Source organism: Mangifera indica, chromosome 5 (assembly GCF_011075055.1).
Source record: "Mangifera indica cultivar Alphonso chromosome 5, CATAS_Mindica_2.1, whole genome shotgun sequence".
Classification (NCBI taxonomy): Eukaryota; Viridiplantae; Streptophyta; class Magnoliopsida; order Sapindales; family Anacardiaceae; genus Mangifera; species Mangifera indica.
In genome coordinates this window covers 4,239,268-4,255,903 of record NC_058141.1, presented here as the reverse complement: position 1 = coordinate 4,255,903, position 16,636 = coordinate 4,239,268, and the positions used below count along the sequence as shown (strand labels likewise).

The window sequence follows — 16,636 nt, the reverse complement described above, 5'->3', positions numbered from 1 at the left end:
CTTTTTCTCTATCAGTCATAGAAAATAAATCCATAGTACTTTCCACTTGCTTGATCCATTCATCAGCCACTAAAGGATCTTTAGTACCTTTAAATTCAGAAGGGGTATGTTGATTAGGTAAGGAATAAATGGGCTCAAGTCGCCTTTGAGCTCTAATTTCTCCTCTCCCTTCATTCCTCATTTCATTTCTGATTTCTTCTATGACTTCCTCACGAATCTCACTTCTAATCTCATCTCGGATGGCATCTCTGGCTATATTTTCAGGTGTGGGTCTATCTTGACTCTCAGTCAACACCTGACTAACTATATCTCTTATTTCTGCTAGCCCAAATCCTAAACCAACTAACGAGGCAGGGTTAGACAGTTCTCCCGTCTCTCTCTGAATACCTCTTTCACGACCCCGTCCTCGTCCTCGTCTTGTGGTACTCATCATCTAATAACTGCATAAGTGTAATTACATAATATTCTATTATTTGAATACAGGTAAAGAAAACAACTTACTGCAGTCGATTCTCGGGAGCTAATCTGTGAGACATGAGGGGCACTTGTGCAATATTAGAATGCAAAATCATAGATATATTGTATTATATTACCACATATTATATTATATCTTCCTTTAAGCGCCCAAAATCGCGCTCTGATACCAAAAATGTAACCTCTCCTAACCATTAGGTGTGTTACAGAAAAACGGCATGAGTTCCCCTATTTTAGAGGGCTCGGGGAATTTTTTTCTCTATTTAATTATGCCCTGTAACACTCCCAATCTGTAATTCACACAAACCAGTCCTACCAATCGACTGGGTTTTTATCAACTTAATCACAATTAGTAAAATTAAATACATAATAATAACAATTATAAAGATTATCACCCACAGAAACTTTATAATCAATTTTCATAACTAGCTGTATATATATATATATACATATCCACCAATATCTACATCAAGTATATATATATATATATATATATATATATATATATATATATATATATATATATATATATATATATAGGCATATATTCACATATACATCAAAATATATATATATTAATAAAAATATGGTGCCTTCCTCCCTTAGCCTCATGTCTCATTAGTGCCCCCCGGGAATCTTTGCTGCATTTCTTTACCTGTAAAATATTAAATTAAACGGAGTGAGCGACTATGGCTCAGTAAGAAAATCATACTCAACACTTAAAGCATTTTATACCAATATTAATCTTTTCTCATATTTTTCATACTCAGCGTGTCTGAACTATTTACAACAAAATAATTGACACAGAACATGCATTTAACACATATCATAATTCTTTTCTTTCACACATTTATTCATTTCCTTACTATACAAATATGATTCACTCGTTATGATTTATGCATGTATGAGTGTCATGACATTTCTATTTTCTGATGGTACATCTTTCTCAACTTTTTATCAGCCACACAGGCTTGTATGCATAATTCTAATGCAAATGACTTTCTTAAAATATTTACTAATTTGTTTCTCTCTCTTTCTCATTGATCGATTTAGACTACATATGATAGTACTTGCAGTCACCATACAAAATATAATTCTCTCTTACACGCATATTTTTTTTTCTTTGCTGTCCACACAGTACAGCTAATATTTTTCTTTGCTGTCCACACAGTACAGCTAATGTTTTTCTTTGTTGTCCACACAGTACAGCTGATATTTTTCTTTTGCTGTCCACACAGTACAGCTAATATTTTTCTTTGCTGTCCACACAGTACAGCTGGCGTGTAAGGATTTTAAGTATGTTTTCTGCTTTCCTGTATCATATGAGTCATTGTAAAAACATACATGACTTAGAAAATATTTTTCCTCTTTCTTTATTTTTTCTAAATCATGCATATGTTATGATTCCTCATGTATGCATATATAACCATAATATGAAATATACGCATTTGTTATTTTCCCTTATTCATTTCATTTCTTCTCAAATATTATATTATTTTCTCATGCATTTATATATATATATATATATATATATATATATATATATATATATATATATATATATATATATATATATATATATATCATGCCTCAAATTAATTTCAATTATACAATATAGGCTTAATATAAGGGTTATTTCACATAACATGCACATAATTAAACAACATTAACCTATATCGCATAAAATGACATTTTTGCCCTTATGGCCAAAATTATCTTTTTACCCTTATGGCCAAAAATTACATCTCCTAATGAATTTCTTTATCCTTTTAAGCATAAATCACTCTAATTCTAATACCTTACACACTTATATAAGTAAAGGTTATTTAAATAACCTAACTCAAATTTACTTCAAGTATGTAAAGTATGAAATTCTTACCTTTTATTGGCTATATAGATGATTTAAGCTTATTCACCTTCTTTTCTTCTTTTTGGCAACCTTAATCAACCAAAAATATGATCATCCATCAAACTCCCAAATTTCACATATCTTAAAAATTAAATTTCTTACCTTAGAACTGATCAGAATTGACAGATCTACACTTTTTATAACTGGAGCCTCTGAAAATTAGGTGGTTTAACTAGACTTTTTGGTGAATTTTAGTTGAAAGGAAAGCTTTAGCAAAAAATGGAAGGCTCTCGGCTAAAAATGGTGAAGAATGAATAGGGTATATGTTTTATAAACCTTTTGGACTATTTTGCCCTTAATCTTTTCCATAAATTACTATTTTATCCTTAGCCAATTACCAAAAACCCTTAGCACCACCATATAATTTCAAGTGTGCCCTTCAATTTTAATTCTCACTTTGTCCCTTGAATCTTTATAAAATGACCATTTTACCCCCTTTGAAAAATATTGCTCATTTAGTAGTTTTCTATAATTCTTTTGCGATTTCTTTACACAACAAGTTATAAAATCAACTCTAGGGGTAATTTTGAAAGTGGAGTTTACTGACACACCTGAATTCGGATGTTACAGGGAGGGTATTTTGGCCATTTTTTATAATTTCCCTAATCCTAATCTGATAATTTTTATATTGTGTCATATCGAGCTAACAGGTCATATCAAATTTTGTCAGGTCTAACATTTAACCACCACAAAAAGGTAATGTTCAATATTAAATTTGCTACCAAATATAAATTAATATTCTATGTTAATTTTCAAATTTCAAGTATTTTAAAAGAGTTCCAATTAGGATATTAATTAAAATAGGTAACAAAATTTTCACCTAAAATATACAATTACTTTTGTAAGCAAACTCATTATTTATTCCAATAATACCCCTTTCCTTATAGTATACCTTCCTTTATGTCATTTTCTTTCTTGACATACCTGACGGTAGCACAATCCAATAGTGCATCATCACATTGAAAGTAAGTTTGGTAAATTATATGATAATAAATTGAAACTTTCATTGAAAACTTGTTGTGAAAACTTCGATTAATAAAAGTTTAAAACTTTAAATGTTGATTTCTGAAAGAAGTTGATGTTTTTGTTTGTTATAATATAATGAAAGTTTTTAATGAAAGTTTCAATTTATTATAATATAATTTACCAAAGTTGCTTTCAATGTGATGATGCACTATTGGAGTATGTTGTATCAAATGTGTTGAAAAAGAACACAACTGAAGGGAAGACAGACTATAAGGGAAAAGATATTATTGGAATAAATGATGAATTTAATTAGAAAAGTAACTACATCAAAAATTTGTCTAAAAAGATTTAGGCAGAAATTTTTATACCTATTTTAATTAATATATCATTTCAAATTAGCACCTTTTTAAAAAATTATTTTTACTATATATTGTCATCTTCCACATAATTTGTAATGTTATAGCGTTACTGAAAAAATTAATTATCCACCAATATTGAGTATTCATGATAAAAGTAATATTGTGCTCAAAAAAATTTTGATTAATTTTTTGGATGAAGTATGTTTGAGATGTATTTTAATATTTCAGTTTTTATGATTTATATCTTGAGTAGAATAAAAAAATTTAGATTTACACCTATAAATTATAAATTTACCATATTGGATTGGTGGTATTTTACATTGTAATTAAAACTTATTATTTGTGGTATAGAATTTAGTATATGATTTAATATTACTCTAAGGTAAGATATGTGACAAAGTCACAAAGACACCCCTTAATAAAAGTTATGGCTCTATCGTTGTTGATGAGGACAACTTTTTTGATGAATTATGCCTTTTCCAGCTACATATGTTGCAAACTCCTTGGACATGAACTCTGTTGAATCACTTCATAAAACCTTCATTGATATGATTAAGCACTTTTTGTGTCAATGCAAAACTCCAATTGCAAACTTTATGTCGATAAATTGCTTAGCCTCCCACTAGGAATTACATCTCTTTCTTATAGTCTTTATTACAGAATATTCTAGAGTGCTAATGTTGTGATAATTCAAAATATAAAAAATGGATAAAACCTTTTATCTAGCTTTTCTCTTGGGTTGTTCGAGCAATAATTATCCTAACCGATCTTGCTATATCTACATCACAAAATCATTAAACCGTGTTGGCTTCCTTTTTATTCTAGAAGACAAAACTGTGGTGCCACTATCCCTTTTGCATTCCATTGCACCTTTGTATCCATTTAATAATTCAATGCTTTCTTGAACTTTTAAATCTTATCTGTTTCCTTTGGCCCATCCGATAATCCCTTTATCCTCCAACTCAATACCAACCCAGTTATCGTTTATCTTTTTGTCAAACTATGTACCAATCATAACAAGGAAATACTAAAATACATGAAAAGCTTCATATTTTTAGGGCAAAAAATACATCCATGAAAAATGTGACCAATCATCCACAAATGGTGCATAATAGAATTTCCCATTTAAAGAACTAACAAAAGTTGGATCCTAGACATCATAATGCATAATATTAAAAATGGATGTGGTATAATTTACACTTATACTAAAAGGTAAAGCATAGCAAGAGTACAATCTTCAAAAATTTTATCAATAATCGATTTATTTAAAATATAATGTTGGCCAAGACGACAATGCTAGAGCCTCCAAATTTTATTTGTAGAATTTATTTCATAAGTTAGAGCAAAGAAACATGAAGACACATATGAAGCAGTTCCAAAATCTAGTACAAAGAATTCTTTTCTACAACCTCTCCCAATCACTTTCTTGTTTGTCGATCCTACATGAGACAACCGTATAAAGAAAATGAGACAATACAATTTTGTTCACAAGTTGGCTTACTGAAATAAAAGTAGCCAACAAATTGGGCATGTAAATGATGTGAAATCATGCAAACATGACATGAGTTAATATAATGAAATCTACCATTAATCATATTTATCAAACATTCGATTTCATCAAAAATCTCATAATCTTTCTCCTCCAACACAAAACTGCACTATACTTCAACCCAAATATCATTAACAAACTAATGTTTAACCAAACTCACAAAAATCCACAACAATAATAGATGACAAGTTACAACTCAAAATCACACAATTGTAAACTTACAAATAAGAGTCAAATAATCTTCCAAGCTTAAATATGTAGGGTTTTAGGTTGTCATTGACCAGCAGCGCAGTGGAATTAAAAATTTTAAAATTTATAAAAGATCCTAAAACTCATTAAGGATACTCGTTTTAATGCGTAAATTCATGAATATGTTAAACATACATAGGGTGTTTAGAAATTATACCTGATTTGTTGGCTCCTCCAAGACTTCACATGGTTATGTAAAGATCATCATCCAACCCTTTTAAGGCAGTGTCTTGATATCCATACGAGCACTAATGGGAGGCGATCTAGAAAAAAGGTTACTGAGGCTTCTATAGATTGGATCTTGGAAATTTGATCACAACAGAGTGAGCAGAAGGTCACAACAATGGAAGTTTGCATCAATAAAGTTCTAAGCATGAAGATGTGTGTTCTATATGTATGTGTTGGCTTGTTGTAAAAAAGAAAAAAAAATTGACTCAAACAAAACACCTTTATTTTTATATAAGATGTGTATGAATCCCAAGTTAGTTAGGATTCAAACTACTTAAGTGATAAGGTGTCCAAGAGTTCTTATTAAATTATGACTCTTAATTTATTGAAAATTTTAATGTATAAGAATCCATATGAAATTAGGATTCCAACTCAACCGGTTGACTAATTTACACCTTATTTCAATAAAACAAATGTAATTAGTTGTGAATACATCATTTACATGCTCAATTTGTTGGCTAATCTTATTTCAATAAGTCAACTTGTGAAACAAAATTAAGAGTTCTGAATACATCATTTACAATTTAATTAGTTAAACAAATTTTGTTTCACAACTTTTAATAGACACCTTACCGACAAGTTAACTCTGCCAGTTGACTCACATCCACAATTTTGCCTTGCTCAGTTGGATGCCATGTGACACTGTATCTATCAAATGATTCCAATCAAAACACATCCATATGTTTCTCTCTTTCTATGATCTTAGGATTGTCATCAAACGAGTTTTGCCTCTTGGTTCGTATCAAACCCTTAATGCGTATAACCCATAAGTTATCTATTGAATCAATAGTGTTCGAATTCAGGTTAAATTTAGACACAGACCAAGATTAGCCTCTACCAAAGCGTCATAGCCACTTGAACAAAAGAATGTCAACGAACATCCCTATAAGCTTTTACAACCTGACAGTTATATGTAATTCAATCATTTTCTGAACCAATATTTCTTAGGGTTGAGACATAGAAGTGTGTCATTTCAATATTTCCTCTATATGAGTTGTAATACCCTCAGGTATGTTTCAGGGGCAATTACGTCTTTTGACCTTATTTGGAGATATTTCCAAGTTTAAATATAGATATATATATTAACATGTATGTGTGTGTTTTTAGATATATATATATATATAAAGAAATAAATAATAATAATAATAAAAACAAAAAAATGAGATAAAGCTTAGATATATAGAGAGAAAAGTCAAAAAGGCATCTCATACCCTTTTTTCCATCATTCTCCCATCTCTTCCATAAGGAGGTAGCTTTCCTCTTGCTTTTTCTGTGTTTTTTGAAGAAAAGTTTGTGATTTGGAAGGCTTTTGGAAGATAAATAAGGAAGGAAAATAAAAGGAAGCACTTTGGGAGCCTTGGTAACCAAAATATCTCTTCCTTTTTCCTTTACCTATGTATATATATATTGGATGCATATTATATGAATATGTTAGTATGTTTTGGTGTTGATTTAAGGTGATTTTGGTGATAAAGGAAGCAAAACAAAGAGAAGGGAACCAACTTGCAAAGATTGGCTTGAAACAAGGTAAAGGGGTATCAACCTTGATATGTTGCCTGTTTTAGGCTTTTGGTTCTTTGGATCTATGTTATAAATGATTATTTTGAAGTAGAGAAATGTTGTTTTGCCATTTGGGATGTCTATGTGTGTGATTTTGTTCATGGCAGAAAGTTGCATAATATTTACAGTTTGCCACTGAATTCGTCCCACGTTTTGACTGCCTTAACTGATGAATCATGAGTGCTATTATAGCTTTTTGGAAATCTCTTTGAATCCTCTTTTCAATGATGTATAGCTTGTATGAATTGGGGATCATTTTGATTGTTAAATATTGTATGAATCACAAGGACTACTTTACCAAATAAACAGAGGAGACAGTTTTTGCCATTGATTTCATCTCACGTTTTGACTATCTTATCTAATTATTTATGAGTTCTATTATATCTTGTTGGAAAGCTCTTTGAATTATATTTTCAATGATATATATCTTGTATAAATTGGGGATCATTTGGACTGTTAAATATTGTATGAACCACAAGGACTGCTTTATCAAATAAACAGAGAAGGCAGTTTTTGCCACTGATTTCATCTCACGTTTTGACTGCCTTATCGAATGAATTATGAGTGCTATTATAACTTGTTGGAAAGCTCTTTGAATCCTCTTTTCAACGATATATAGCTTGTATGAATTAGAAACCGTTTGGACAATGAAATTGTATGAAAAAGAAGGCTGCCCTGTCAAATAAACAGGGTTGTGAATAGTATTTCACAGTTTTGGAAAGGAAAAGAAAGGAAAGAAAGGAGAGAAAAAGAAAAGAAGAATAAAAGCAAGAAAAGGAATTTGGGGCTCACGATTCAGGGGTCTTCCTAAGAGTAATGTCTGGTGAGTTATGAATAAATTTATATGGAAGCAAAATTAGTAAGATATAAGACCCACATGCATGCTATAAACTATGAAGGGGCACTTTACACTACACCGCCGTAGTAGGGCACGTCCGTAGTAGGACATAGACCCACAGTAGGGTCTGCTCATAGTAGAGCATGCTCGTAGTAGAGAACAATTTAGATTCAAAAATGGTGTAGAGAGAGAAAGGAAAAGAGCTCGAGCTTAGAAAAATGTCAAATCTCTATAGTCAACTTCCAGAAAGTATCAAATAGACACCAGATGAGATAAAGTATGACCCAAATAGTAAAGAATGAACTAGATTATCCCCTTGATTTCTTATGGAGGTTGTGAGTGAGGTTGAGTCCCAAGAGTGAGTTAGAACAGGAAAGGAGATAGTTTACTAAATTCTTTCCCCTTACTGAGTGTTCTTATCACTCACTTCCTTTTCTTTCATGATTACAGGTACAAGTGATTGAGGTAGCTGCGAGGCAAGGTCATGTCAACAAAGATAAATCCGGTTGGAGCAGGTTATCTTTAGTTTGTATTACATGCATACAGTCGCATGTCCTTGTTGCTTTTGGACCTTTTTGAGATGATGGTACAGTTGTATATGATTACACCAAGTTTTCAAATGCTTTCAGATGAGATTTCATATGGGTAATACATCTTTTGTTCGCTTCCAGACTTTCAGTTTTCTTAGAATAATTTCTAAACATTTTTAGTGATGTGTTTATTTTAAAGTATTTTAAAAATATATATATATAAACGCTCCGGATATTAATTCGTAACATTTCTCCTTTAGTGGATAGCATTTCTAGAGGGGGATGTTACATGAGTTGATACACATTAATGATTTACACGGATTAGGTTACAACCTTATCCCATTATGGCCACAAATTTAAGCAGTCATGAATGTCTTTCAACATTTGCATATAAGATATCTTCTCCTATGTTCAATAGTGACGAATCCTTTGTTGATTAACCATAGTTTCCATTATCTCACGATATGACAATTGCTACCTTTATGATACCTCTATTACAATGATACGTTAGATAGTGTCAAACCATACCGATCTTTATACGAGACAGTCTAACAATCTCAAGTTAAAGGATTGCATGCACCCGTGTTATTCAAAGGATTTATTCTATAAACACTAGAACAACCATTCACGTGGATATCCTCTAGTTGGATCAATCCGATGAACACATCTACAACATTCACCTATGTGTTGCACCAAGCCATCAACAAATAGTTTTAACACTTGAGAACTATCACCACCTTTTGGTGGGGTCACTCAACTTTATAATAATCCCATTACCATTACATATGCTATTAGTCATTGTAATGTCAAAATTATGGGCATTTCTAGAATAGTTACTTAATGTGTGCATAGAATTCCCACAATCAATTGTCTAATCCTTTCGTCACAATTCTACTATTCTAAGGGCATGTTATTCACGCAATCATATAATAAACAAGCAAATGAACTGAATAACTATAAATATTTTTATTAATTAATGAGATAAATTACAATTACATATATCAAATCAATTGGCTCTAGGACATCTACTCTAACAAAAAACTAGGCCACTAACTTGGAATTCACCACCAAACCCTTTGGCAAAGTTTGGATAGAGGAAGACAACTTCAAGTGAAATCCTTTCAAGAACAAGTTTCAATCAAATTTTAATCAGAAAATGACCTTTATATAGGTCTTACATGGCATGAACCATTTATATAATATCAAAAAATTTATTAAAATAAAATATCACAAAAGTTCTTTGAATTATGTTCAGCCATCCAATTTTGTCAAAAGTCCAACTTACGTTAAATTGTGGATTACATCAACTTTATTAACTATTTTTTAAATTAAGGGATATTGTCCCATTGATTTTATCAACTTGTATATAAATTATCCTCCTAATTAATGTATATTCAAAATAAAAAAAATGGGCCGAGTTGATACAAATAGGCCGAAACTTCAGTAAAGCACATTATTGAGAGTCAAAGATAACAAGTTGATTAGAATAACAGTTAATGAATTGACTTTTGCAAAACGAGAAGAGTTTGACCATTGGTAACTACAATACTTTCATTATTGTTATTGAACATACATCATGAATATTTTTTTAATATCCGGTCCTATGATGGGTGTCCTTTAAATTTATTACTCCAAAAATTTTAGGTTTTAAACAATTAACCAATATAGTTCTAAAGAAAAAATTGAGGCGTGATCAGTATTGGTTGAAGTCATACCAACAATGGGTGGAGATAAGGATGGCAACTTGACCGTAAAAGTTAGGTCTTCATCCTGCCCTATTGAGGGAGGGAATTTTTTAACATAAGAAGAGATAAAGATAAAAATAATTTCTAGAAATAGGGACAAGGTGGGAATAGGTATATCACTACTATTCCCAGTTTCATATCTATTTTTAAAGCATAATTTACAAAAATATCCATATTATTATTATTGTAGTACTTATATGGAGTAGACAAAGAGACAAAGAAATGGGATGAGGGAGAGAATTATTCCTTTGGGACGGAGAAGGAGATTTCCCTACTTCCTTGTATCTGGGATGAGGATAGTCGTTCCCACTCCTCCCTTCCCCTCCCGTTGCCATCTCTAGGTGGAAAAGTAGGTGACATACCGGTAGTGCTTGATGGATCTACAGCAACAAAGGCCTTTGGAATGTCACGTCTTTTAGGCTTTTTCACGCAATCTTCTGTCAAGTCTTCATTCTTCCATGATGCTAATTTGGAATGAAATGGATATGATGGATGCCAACATTCTTAAAGATGCTCTTGAAACCGTAATTATTTAAGCAACAATCTCGTTGTCCACAATTTTTTTATGAAAATGAGGCCCGAGTTTGAACAAATTAGAGCCTCAATTCTTAATCGTAGATGAAGTTATAGTCTAGATAAAAGTCTTGCTGAGCTATTGGCTGAAGAAACTCGTGAGAATTGCCTCCTATTTGCAATGAACATCCAAGATAAAACAATTCTTGCAAGAACGTCTAAAGGGTAGCGTCATGATTTGAGGTAGGTTGATCTTGGCATTGTTGATTGTCCATTTGCAGTAAGAGACGGATGATCCTTTAGAGGTGTATTATTTGATTTATCATTTTGAATCCCTCCATTCATGGCCATTTACAAAATAATGGCACTGACTACCAATAAAGAGATCTTTTATTTGTTCAAAGATCATGTAAAATTCTTACTTTCTTTCACTCTTTTCTAGTTACTCCGAATTTCAGACTGATTTTATGTAGTAGCTTTCATGTTCTGTTCCTTCTTTTCTGAAGTCGTGTGGACAACATCAGTCAATGGAGTAGCTTCCTCGTTTTGTTTCCTTGAAACATAAATTTCACATGATTATGCAATATTCGTACTCGAACAGACCAATTCAAACCATCAATTCCCAACTTAAAAACAACTATATTGACGCCCAAACGTTGGGCATAGCCAAAGAACTAGAAATTTATTCAAGCACATAAACTTGTACAAATGTTTTTTCTTTTTTCTTTTTTTTTCCCCCTTTTTATGGGCACAAAAGAAGCATCAATTGCCGTTTGAAATTGTGAAAGACTTGAAGTTGTGTGCGTTACCTATTACTGGAGTGTGTTTCCAAAGATTTCTTTTGATTTTTACCTTCAGTAGCAAACACAGAACACGATGTTCATGTCAGGTTCCTCCTTGTAAGCTACCTAGCTTATATGCTGTACCAACCACTCCAGGCTCTGTTAGAGTTAAACACAAAGTAAGTGTCTTCTTAACTTGAAATAATATTTAGAATTATATTATGCAAATTTGATACCTTTATGCAATCAGGTAAGTCATTATCTTTTGTTCTAACATGAATCTGCGAAATTGGATTCACTAGTCAGAACTCAAGCTTATTTATCTCTCTATGGATGACCCTTTAAGTCAACCTAGGCCAAATTTGATATGTGAATTACAAACGGGATCAAGTCGAAACAGTAATGGAACACCAGGCTAGCCATTTTGATAGTTGCTGGTTAGAGACACTATTTTCATTTGTATTAAAAGATGCTTGTTCTAAAAGTATTTCTACCTCGATGACTTTTAGGTAGGAGGAATCTCCCCTGCTTTCTAGAGAAGCTAGGATGACAAGGCCAGCTGCAACTGTTGAGGGCCAATAGGACAGCTGCTCATGGTCTGATAGAGCTAGAACTGCCAAGTACTTGACCATCTTCTCCAGTTCGGCGTCAACTCCGGCAGCTTTCAGGTAGTACCTTTCCACAAATTCATATTCATATTCAGGGGAAAAGATATGAATTATATTAAACGTATGTATTTATGGTTGTTTATGGACCAAAACAAGGAATCAGAACAACTATGAAGGTTTTCAATAATAAACTCAGCAGTCAGGCTTCAGTTTTCCTGTTAATATAATGAGAGAACGAATAAATTCTTACCACAGAAAGTTATAAATTGTAGGCAAGAAACACTGAAAGTTAAGGACCTGCTGCACCAACCACTCCATGGCTACCACTTCATTTTTGCTGTAAATGTTGCTCCCTACGCAGAAAATATTTTGTCGCACACTGAAATGCAAAAAAAAGAGTTAGTAAATCACATCCTTAAGGACAAACCTCTTCAGCTAACAAGATCAAGAAAGTTTTGGAAGCGACAGATAGCCTATGATTATAATTTACAGAGACTATTTCATTGCGTAGCATATTGAACTTGAGAAATGTTCAACTAAAGAGGGCCATAGACATTTCGGACAGAGAATAGGGAATTAAAGGTTAATTTTGAGTTTATTTTTTCCAGTTGTCGTGTATCCGAAATTTCATAGCAGCTTTACCTTAACAAAATGCATATTCATCTATTCAAGATTACAATAAACAAGACAGACTTATTAATTCATGATGTCTTACTACTTATGCACAATCAAGCCTCCAACCAGGGCAATCCACTAAAAGATAGTAAAGCAAAAACCCATTTGCTACGTCGTTGTCAATTTTCAAGAAAGCTATCTGAATTCACATTTTGACAACTTAAATTAGGCAGTGAGCAGAAAATCAATTACCTTTTTGTTTTTATATAGCTTACATGCAAGGAAAGAAAAGGATGATTACCTATTGTAGGGCTGATTTTCTTCAAGTCTAGTGGCCAATACAAGACAGGCTATTCCAACAATTTGAAGGTTCTTTCTGGTTTTGAAGAAACCCCTGCTTAGAAACCGATCTAAAAGGCTAACTCCAAGAAACATTGTTTCCTGCTGTAACTCCTTGGCACCGCATTGCTGCATAAAGCAACACGTTCAAATCAACATATCATGAGTGATAAAAAAATTAAAAGAAATGCAGCAGACTGCGAATACTGATATTTTCAAATTCTTTAGAATTAACTTTGTGGTTGCGAATTAAACAATCAAACAACGGCAGTGCAGAGACTTGGCCGACAGGCTTAACAAAATTTAGATGACGAAAACGCCCTCAAATGACAAGCACGCAATTTTTTTGGCCTCTTCTGGCCTTGCAAGAGAAACTCACAACTAGTTCACAAAACAACGTGAGCGATCTTTTATATAAATAAAAACGTGTCACATAATGACTGGACATGATTGTACTCTCGAAAAATCGCCCCGCCGAGAGAGAAGGTATTGATGTACTTCCTAACTGTGTTTTGTAAAAATATCGAATAATTGATTTAATGGCAATTAATTGTGGAGGTGTACACGTGGATGAAGGAGCACCCACCTCGACGATCCAGTGGACCATCTCCGACCGTTGTTGGACAATGAGACTGCCGAATTCTGTACTTGAAAGGTATTCATCGGGGTAGTCATACAAGAACAATTGTCTTCTCTCCCTTTCACGTATCCTCTGATAACTCTCTTCGTCCTCCTCATTTACGAATGTCACCAACTAAAAGTTGAAACAAAAAAAAAAAATGAAATAAAAAATAAAGGTTAGACGATTCCAGTAGATGTCTGTCAAAAACCAAATAATTTGGGAATTCGCTTTCCTATTGTTTTAACACTTTTTGGTTGACCAGTAAATAACTAACTCAAAAGCGACGGAAAGGTTAAATTCCCCAAATTACGCGAAAGCGCTTTTTAATTAATTAGTAATCCACAAGGCTCTGTTTCGCCTATACAAAATCAATAGAAAATTAATATCTTAATTAAAAAATAAAAAAGAGATTAATAAAATCAATTCGTGACACGAAACGAAATCGTACAACTAGGTCTGTTTGGCTGCGAAGTAAACTAATATCTGCATGAATAGAAAAGAGTGAGATAAAAATCAAATTAACAAAATGAAAGTAACAGAGCATTAAATTTAAATTACGTCTGTTTGGCTACTAATAAATACGAAATTAACCTGGAAAGTAAAATTAAACTTACTGCAGACTGATGTAGATGCTTTTCTTGAACTATAGAACAATTTCTGGAATCTAGAGGAATAGTCGATCTTGAGAACTGCTTACTGAACTCCAGGAACAGAGAGTAAGTAAGTGACGGAGGGCTAGGACAGTCAACAGATATCTCAGACGATTGGCTTTCAGAATCAAAATTGAAAATAGACCGAGTGCAATCCGACAAATTGGGGTCCGCATTCTCTGGGAAAAAATCGAATTGCAGCTCAGAAAATACAGTACCATGACTCGAAGAGCACTCGCATACATCGTCGTATGATAGCTCCTCCGTACACGCGAGATCGGAATCGAATTTAGGGCCGCTTGGCTTTTCGTCCACCACAGAATCCGATTTTGAAATCATGAAACACGAATTAGCAGCATCGTTTTTGAAATTATCAGATAGTTCATGCCTTAGTGATGCTCTGTTTTCATTTTCAACACGTGAAGGAACTGAAACAACGTCGATGTTGTTTTCATTCCTCTCCGACGAAGTTTTCCAATTACCAGCACTGATTCTGAAAATATCATTGGATCGTGAAACGCCGTTTTGTTCATTTTCTTTGGCGTCTTCATAACCTTCATTGAACTTGGAACTTACCTCTGCAAAAACAGTTCCGGAGTTTGTGAGAACACAAGACGACTCACTAACCTCATCTTTTTCCTTCCGTCGCTTATAGTAAGACCTCGTGATCCTCCGCAACCGCGCGTCATCTTCAGTCTTCTTCGTCACTCCGATAACTTCACCGAGTTGTCTCTTTCTTGAGCTAGAAGAAACTTCATCGCCACCGAAGTAAGTGCAGGAGCTGGAATCGCAGGAGACTACAGAGACGCCTCTAGTATCGGTGTCGTAAAGTACCGGAGAGATCTTTGATCGAAGCAAACGAGGTCGTTTTGACCGGAGCTTCTTCTTGATGTACGGTTTCTGTTCGATCATGTTTCCTGAGTTGTTTGAAATTGGAATTGGAGATTGGAAGTTCGATGAGAGCTGAGATTTAAAGTGGTGATTTGTTTAGAGCGTAGAAAGGGGGGTGGAGGTCGAGGGCGACCGTGCGTGGTCGGTAGAGGGGCCTTTTATAGGCTTTCTGTGGGGTCCACGTAAGAGGCAGTTTCTTTGTTTACGCACGTACATCGTGTGAATGTTTCTTTCATTGGTGGTTCCTGTAACGACGAAGGCTGGCAAACTATGGAGATCATGTCAGCATTAATGTTTTCATAGCATTGACCCGTCCTGAAAATTGGTCCGGGTTTTGATTGGTTAAATAGATCGATAGATGAGCGATAAATTAAATAAATATTAAAAATTTTTATCAGATATTTAACTGAAAATAGACTTAGATATGATTACAGTTAATTTAATTGAGATCAAATTTATTTAATTTAAATTTAAATAAATAGATTTTATTTATTTTTTAAATTGAATTAAATTCAAAATAAGAGTAAAATATTATTTAGTTAAAAATATTAAAAAACTAAAAATTTGTCAGTTTTTTCCTAAATTTAAAAATAACTATTTTGCCCTTATAGTTTGAGATTTTTCCCTTGAACTCTTCAATAATTGAAACCGGTCAACCTCCATTCTCGACACTCCACCCATTTCTTGGAGGAGGACAAATCATCAACCAACCAGAGGTCTGCTAAAAATTCATCGACGTGAATTTATGTGATACACAAATCAATCAAACGAAGAAATGAAGTCTTCATGCAATGCACAAAGATAGAAGACTGGTTATCAGTCAATTCGACAATTGTTAGATTTTGAAAAATAACGTCACATGATTGCCCCCTAGCATTCGACGAGAGCATCGAATGATTCGGAAGGCAAAAGGGAGCTCCGATGGAGAAAGAAGACTAGTTGTCCACCAAAGAAAGGTCGTTAAAGATTTTTGGGAGGAAATCAAAACCTTAAGGGAAATGGTTATTTTCCAAACTTCGGGTATGAGAAAAATTTTTAGATTTTTTAAACCTTAAAAGAAAAATATGATAATTTTTTAGTTTTTTTAATATTTTTATTTTTAACCTCAATAGTAAATTTTAACAGATAAATAGGCATTTAAGTTTTTAAAAATTAATTAGTGATAATTTCTCTTTTCACTAAACCTTGGGTGGAAAATAGTCTTTCGGC

At 33.1% G+C, this 16,636-nt stretch overlaps 1 protein-coding gene across 3 annotated transcripts; it reads right to left on the bottom strand.

Moving 5' to 3' along the window:
- Positions 1-10,918: 10,918 nt before the first annotated feature.
- Positions 10,919-15,700, bottom strand: LOC123216092 (cyclin-SDS). Of its 3 annotated transcripts, none has more exons than XR_006502189.1 (8): positions 14,501-15,700; positions 13,851-14,018; positions 13,227-13,393; positions 12,561-12,689; positions 12,197-12,377; positions 11,939-11,983; positions 11,730-11,861; positions 10,919-11,473 (listed from the first exon to the last, which is right to left on the bottom strand). XR_006502189.1 is itself a non-coding variant. In XM_044636454.1 (7 exons), exons 1-7 carry the CDS (start codon positions 15,446-15,448, stop codon positions 11,829-11,831), a joined length of 1,671 nt encoding a protein of 556 aa, XP_044492389.1. In that variant the 5' UTR covers positions 15,449-15,700; the 3' UTR covers positions 11,527-11,828. The 3 variants fall into 3 exon arrangements, 1 of the variants encoding a protein (XP_044492389.1); XR_006502190.1 differs by having other exon boundaries at positions 11,773-11,861; XM_044636454.1 differs by lacking the exon at positions 10,919-11,473 and having other exon boundaries at positions 11,527-11,861.
- Positions 15,701-16,636: the final 936 nt, after the last annotated feature.